The 7,305-nt window shown below is 41.9% G+C and overlaps 1 protein-coding gene across 1 annotated transcript; it reads left to right on the forward strand.

Moving 5' to 3' along the window:
- The first annotated feature begins 222 nt into the window (after window positions 1–222).
- LOC147736841 (uncharacterized) lies at window positions 223–2,189 on the forward strand. The gene has a single exon (XM_086953526.1). It carries the CDS (start codon window positions 375–377, stop codon window positions 1,893–1,895), a length of 1,521 nt encoding a protein of 506 aa, XP_086809652.1. The 5' UTR covers window positions 223–374; the 3' UTR covers window positions 1,896–2,189.
- Window positions 2,190–7,305: the final 5,116 nt, after the last annotated feature.

The following is a 7,305-nucleotide window of genomic DNA, read 5'->3' on the forward strand; positions in this document are numbered from 1 at the left end:
TTGCTCTGCTTCCTGTAATGATGGCAGACCACCATTCATCGTGCTAGGTGTATTATAAACTCTTTCTGGCCAAACCACATGAGCACGAGAAAAACACAAGGGAGTGGAGCCAGATAACTGAAGGGTAATAGAAAGAGAAGGTCTCTAATCTACAACAGATTGTGCTAATTTGCATCTTCCAGAAGGAAGACTAATCTTTACCCGTAACACACAAAACTAATAAGCAATCTAAAGACCTACCCACCTACAAAGAAGCTTTACTTGCCAAAATAATAATATATGTAGCTGGCGAGTCTTGTATTTCTGAAATCAACCATCCCAAAATACCACACACACACCGGGAACGTGAGAATAACACAAGTGCTTTATCAACCATGTTAGCTCCTCAGGAAACGCACTCTTGGGATACAGACAAAGATAAACCCGGCCCAGAGACACCACCCAAGAAAGAAAAATCATACCCATGCAGCAAGAGCTTTAGTTTGTCATCACTACTAAAGAACCATCAGCAATCACACACAGGAGAAGCAACGTGCAATTGCAATGAATATATGAAAAACTTCAGTCAGTTAACACTCCTAAAAGATAATCAGCGAACACACACAGGAGAAGCAACATGCAATTGCAATGAATGTGCTAAGAACTTCAGTCAGTTATCACAGCTCCAAAGACATCAGCGAACACACACTGGGGAAAAACTGCACCATTGCACTGAATGTGTGAAGAAATTCAGTCAGTTATTAGACCTCCAAGTACATAAACGAACACACACAGGGGAAAAACCATTCAAGTGCAGTGAATGTGGAAGTAGTTTTAGTGATTCCTCAACACTCAGGAGTCATCAGCGAACACACACTGGGGAAAAGCCATTCCAGTGCAGTGAATGTGTAAAGAGCTTGAGTCTTTTATCACATCTCCAATCACATCAGCGAACACACACTGGGGAAAAGCCATTCCAGTGCAGTGAATGTGTAAAGAGCTTGAGTCTTTTATCACATCTCCAATCACATCAGCGAACACACACTGGGGAAAAGCCATTCCAGTGCAGTGAATGTGTAAAGAGCTTCAGTCTTTTATCACATCTCCAATCACATCAGCGAACACACACTGGGGAAAAACCATACCATTGCAATGAATGTGGAAGTAGTTTTAGTCATTCCTCAGCTCTCAGGAGTCATCTGCGAACACACACTGGGGAAAAGCCATTCCAGTGCAGTGAATGTGTAAAGAGCTTCAGTCGGTTATCACATCTCCAATCACATCAGCGAACACATACTGGGGAAAAACCATACCATTGCAATGAATGTGGAAGTAGTTTTAGTCATTCCTCAGCTCTCAGGAGTCATCTGCGAACACACACTGGGGAAAAGCCATTCCAGTGCAGTGAATGTGGAAGTAGTTTTAGTAATTCCTCAAATCTCAGGAGTCATCTGCGAACACACACTGGGGAAAAGCCATTCCAGTGCAATGAATGTGTAAAGAGCTTCAGTCGGTTATCACACCTCCAATCACATCAGCGAACACATACTGGGGAAAAACCATTCCAGTGCAGTGAATGTATGAAGAGCTTCAGTCTGTTATCACATCTCCAATCACATCAGCGAACACATACTGGGGAAAAACCATTCCAGTGCAGTGAATGTGGAAGTAGTTTTAGTCATTCCTCAGCTCTCAGGAGTCATCTGCGAACACACACTGGGGAAAAACCATTCCAGTGCAGTGAATGTGTAAAGAGCTTTAGTAGGTCATCAGACCTACTAAAACATAATCGAACACACACTGGGGAAAAGCCATTCCAGTGCAGTGAATGTGTGAAGAGCTTCAGAGGGTTGGCAACCCTCCGGAGCCACCAGCGAACACACACGGGGGAAAAACCCTCACCACCCAGCCAGTGAGGAACAGCAACAAGACTGCTCTTCAGCACACCCATCCTTATACATAACACACTCCAGGGGTTTGCTCCAGGGTCAAACTCACTTTACTTTCACGTTAACAGCAACAAGTTCTAAACTGGAAAATCTATATTTAGGAACAAGGGGTTTATACTTCCATTAGTGGCATAATATATTTGAAACCCCATACTTTATAGATCTGTAATAATGATACATAACCAAACGCCACCCATGTATGGACATCCAAGAGCCTTTAAAAACCACACTACAGAGGTGTGTACCAGGATTTACTTTAACATTAACAGGAACTAAATTATTATAAAGCAAGAACAATCATGATGCTATGGAATGTACACAATGATGACTAGATGTTACATGTTAATAAGAAATTTATGTTTTTAGACGTAATAAAACAACAAATTTATTAGAATTCATGGTATTTGACTGCTGAGTGTATATAAGGCGATCTTAGATGTGATTTATTCCCTAAACTTTAAAGATATTTGTGATGTCAGCAAGGAGCCTAGTTTATTTGGTAATAGAGGGGTCAAATTTCGATAGCATGACTGCTTTCAGCTGGGAGTCTGGTGCAGGTGGTATCAGAGGGGACTATTCTCACCAGTGTGCCTTCTCTCAGAGTGAGAAGCGGTTCTTTGCTTGAGGTGGTACTACCTCTCCTTCTGTGTTAATGAAGAGAGAAGTGCTACCAGTAATACTGAGATCTGGGATTCACAGCTGTTTTGGGAACTTAATTCAGTCTTTTTTACCCAATCAATACCTGTTTTTTTTAGGAAAGCTGAAATATGTCTGTATCTTGGCAGTCCTCTTGTTAATAATCCATAAAAATACCACAGGGATTTAAACATGAATTTGGCAAATACAAAATTTTCTTTTTTTTGTTAAGGTTCTTATATAGCACTGCTTTATCTAATAATGTCTGATGGGTTTTCTTCGAGCCCTTTCTTCATATGAAGAAGTTTTCCATCGACAGACTCAATGGGATTTCCGATGAAAGGCTGACAATCTGTCCAACTCTAAACAGGGCTGGTGGGTGGGCCGTTGGTTTGGCTGGTGTAACGCTTTGTTGCATTTTTGATAGAGTGCCCTAAATCCAACCCGCCTTTCTTTAGTGATTTTTCTATTTGAGTTACATTTGAAGACTTTCCCGCTCATTTATAGTTTGACAGGGGTCCACGGTCTGCCAGAGGAACAGGCGTAACAACCTCCACTACCCCGTTGGACTACCTTCCACCATGTTTAGCGATCTCCACCAACCTGGCCATCCCTGTGTCCTCAGAGGAGCAACAGGAGCTCCTCTAAAACCACTTAAAGTTTGCTTAGTTGCTGCCATTTTTCACACGGTTGCACAACAGACTTTTTGGTTTTACTCCTAAAGTGAGAGTTTGCTTTTTGTGAAACCAATAAATCATGTACTTGATACACTGAGAGCTTTCTACAAGGGAGTCTAGGTCATTTTTCATAGATTTTTTCAGTTTGACACAACCAGTCTTTTCATTGTGTTCCTGAAGAGAAACACGTAGGTCAGAATGCCTACCATAAGTAGGGCAGACGGTCTGATGTACTTATACCATCGGCCCCAGGTATGTCAGTCATTGTTGTGAGGGTTCCTGAGGTTCTGACCTCTGTTCAAAGAGAGGGGTACAGTGATAGCTTCTTCTCACCAACCTCCAAAATTCTCCAATTTATTTTTTATAATCCGTTTAATACAATTTGCTGATGGATTACACATGAGAACCACGGCCACGCTTAGTCCTTCTGGGATAACCTCTTCCACCAATTTATCCTTCAAGGATTCCTGTTGTTTCATTAAAGAGCCTTATTTGAACAGTTTCTCCAAATTTGTAAAACAGTTGAAAGTGGAGATTTCTCCTTAGAGACCTTGATTGGAAGCTTGCAGCATTGTGTCAGCTGTTGTGTAAAATCATTGTGACGTTCTCCAAGGCTGTGCTGTTGAGCCAAATGTTGTGTAAAAGCAGTGTTCCACCCTCCGAGGCTGTGCTGTTGAATCAGATGATGTGTAAAAGCAGTGTGCAGCTCTCTTAGGCTTCAAAAGGACATAAGTAAAGCCATTGTGTCTCCAAACACTCGCTGCTTAAAGCGACATCAGTGTCCACCTTCCACCTGGGATCCTATCTGTTTCTGACCACCATTGAGAGACGCAGAAGCTACAGAAAGAAGGGCATGAGGATTCACTAATAATGTGTTGTTAATAAAATGTTACAGATCACAAGTTACAATTCAGTCAAACTGACACGCTCAATTAAGCGCTGTGGCCCTGTCACTATTGTTGCAACTATATTAAGCTACCTAGCGTCTTCATGTAAGTCTTACAGAATGGTGAACACACATAGATCGACCGTTGTATACACCACACTTTATTGATGAGAAACCTGTGGGGAAGCATACAGTAATTTGACTATTAAAAAGTGAATAAGGTTAAGTAGACCTCTTTTACCAAAATATCAAATGTTATGATGTGGTAACATAGTCTTTCTTGAGTTAAATCCCTGGCTTGAGATTCCTGGTCTCTCGCCGATGGGTCTGTCAGCAAAACTGACCATGAGTTTGTGTTTCAGACAGCAATCCTTTGGATGTTTTGGCTAGGCAGTGTTCTCCTGGAATTCTGTTCTCAATTTCCAGCTGTACAAAACGATTAACAGCAGTGGATTATCCTGCCTTTCCTGAGCGACCAAATCTCTGTGTAGCTAGACGTCTTAAAGAGTAGTAAGCTGGAACATCGGGTCTCTGAGTGCTTGATTCTTAAGTCCGTATTTACTTAAGGAAACTTCATTGTCCTGTATCCTCTGCTACTCTTTCCAGAGGTGTTACGTGGTCCATGAAACAATCTGGAATTGATAGAACCTGTTTCATGAGGTCATTCCTCTAGGCCTGCCATGACTTCCCAAACCTTTCCAATAAAAGAACATTGTGAGAGCAGCAAATTGGTTTTGGTTTCCACTTTCAAAACTTTCCATTACAAACCAATTGTTCATGCTTGTTCCTTTAAGCAGTTTTAAAATCGCATGATGGTAGTCCCAGTCTTACAAGAAAACCCAGGTGTTCCCAGTGTCTATGATGGAAAGTCCTAATTTAATTAAATGCACTTAGTCGACTATCTTTAATTTTGTGGATAGCAGTTTGATTCTGTTTAATATGTATAGTCCCTCCCTAATTTGTTCTTCGATGCAGTGGTCTTTAAACTGTGGTCCAAGGACCCCTGGGGCTCTGCGAGGCCTACTCAAGGAGTCTGCAAATGTTTTTACAGAATTAAATAATAATAAAATTAATAAAGGATGTACGAATGAAGAAGCAAAACTGAAAATTGTGAACCTTTTTCAATATTTGATTATGAATTAAACAAAAGTTGACTGCTCCTCTACAGCAATTACTTTAAGGTAGTGGTGGATGCAGGTCTCAGCAGTCTCCTTACAAATATGGAAGCTGGCCGTGGTATTGGAACCAGTGCCACATCCCTCGGAACAGGTTGCATTGGACAGGTAATGTAGGTGTCCTCCGAGCCAGCTTCCATGACTATGACTGGCTCTTCCTCCTCATCCCCATCCATTATTCTAAGGCTTTCAGGAACTTTATTTTTCCCTTGTCTCTCATGGCCGGTTCTGGACTCAGCCAGGGTCCAATCAGACCCGATCATCAGACGGGGGGATTGGAATTTGGAGAAGATGATGGAGTAACTTTTCTTTTTTTTGGCTGGAGATCAGAAATCCAATAGTTCAAGAAGAGGTACATCATGCTCATCAGGAAGCTCAACCTCCTGTTCTCCTCGTACTTCAGAAAGATGTCTAGCTGGCTGCCTCTCCTGTTGTTCACTTTGCTCAGTTTCCTAAGGCGACTGGATACTAGTTTACAGCTGACACAAATCCAATTCAGACACACTGCTTGTCGCCATGATGGCAGTGGCTGCCTCGCTGGGAGACATGGCCTTGGGCTTAGTTTCGGGTGGTGGCATTGATGTAGGAGTGCCACACCACGTTTCCTAAAAAGGTGTTTGTCGTCACGCCAGTGGTGGCACAGGCAATGTGTTTTTTTTTCTCTCCCGCCTGGGCCCCTTTTTAGGCAGCACCTGTCTTTGGGGCTGTCTTCAAGCTCTGTCAGTTTGCACTTTGCTGCACAAGCAGAAGAGAGAATGACTCACATGTTGCGTTCAAGTCCATTTGTGCTGTAGGTAAAGTGGCTGTTATCTGTTGCGCACCAGGCTAAAAGCAAGAAAAACATTTAGTGCAACTGGGCATTTTTGCAGTTTGATTATTCATAGTACAGACAATATAATTTAGTGAAGTTATCTTCTCAGAAATAATGAACAACAATAGTGTATCGTTTCCATTCGAAAGTCAAACCACACTATCACCATATATAATATTTCAACCAGGATATCCACATACTGTAACTGTTTGCTTTATGTGCATCAAAGGGGAGACACCTATGACAGGCAGGGGAGTGCAGGGGAAAAAGGATAATCCTTAAAAAATGAATGCTGGTGTAAGCCTATGGCAGGGAGAGTGTCCAGGGGAAAATGATTAATGACAATCCTTAAAAATGTTATGCGGATTGCTGATGTGTGGCAAGCACCTATGGCTAGCAGGGTGTAGAGGGAAAATGTCAAACATGAAAAAAAAACTTTTAAATAAAAAGAAAAGGAAATAATTGCTGGTGTACTAGGGGACTATGAGAAATCTATTGGAGGCAAGAAGGTATGGGGGAAACAAATGCATATAATACATTTTATCGAACACTTTTCATAAATAATACATATTCTATAATGATCCACAAGCATGTTAAACTAAGTGATTTCATGGAAAAAAAGATTTAAAAATAAATAAAAAAAGAATGGCAGAGCCTTCTATCAATCACCATAGAAAAGGGCTTTGAAAACTGGATAAAACACACACAAGCTGGCTATACAAACTGGCTGCTAGCCACATGGTCGAAAACCAACTACAAGCATGGTGGACACAACAAAGAACACTTGCAGGCCTATGACAAAGGCTCACTGGCTGGCTACCCTGTAGCAAAGGCTCATTAGCTTCAAATGAAAGATGGCTCAGGAATTTTAAGTCGACATCTTTATTCAGCAGGTTAACAGCGGTAAGTCCAGTTGGAGAAATGACAACCGTCGTTCACACCCACATATATCTCCCCTCTCTTCCATAGTAAAGATGCACCCATGCGCCCTCCCACAATGCCAACCTCCATCCGCATTATCTAAAAGGTGGACACGAGCGTGAACAGCAGTTTCATACACGTGTCAACCTTAAACCATTACAAACGGTGCACCGAGGAGCATGAGCACAACATAGGAAGGCCGCGCTTGTGTAAACAACATACACAAAATGGCAAACGGTCACATGGTCAAACAACAACTACAAGCAAGGAG

Source organism: Lissotriton vulgaris, chromosome 1_2 (assembly GCF_964263255.1).
Source record: "Lissotriton vulgaris chromosome 1_2, aLisVul1.2, whole genome shotgun sequence".
NCBI lineage: Eukaryota > Metazoa > Chordata > Amphibia > Caudata > Salamandridae > Lissotriton > Lissotriton vulgaris.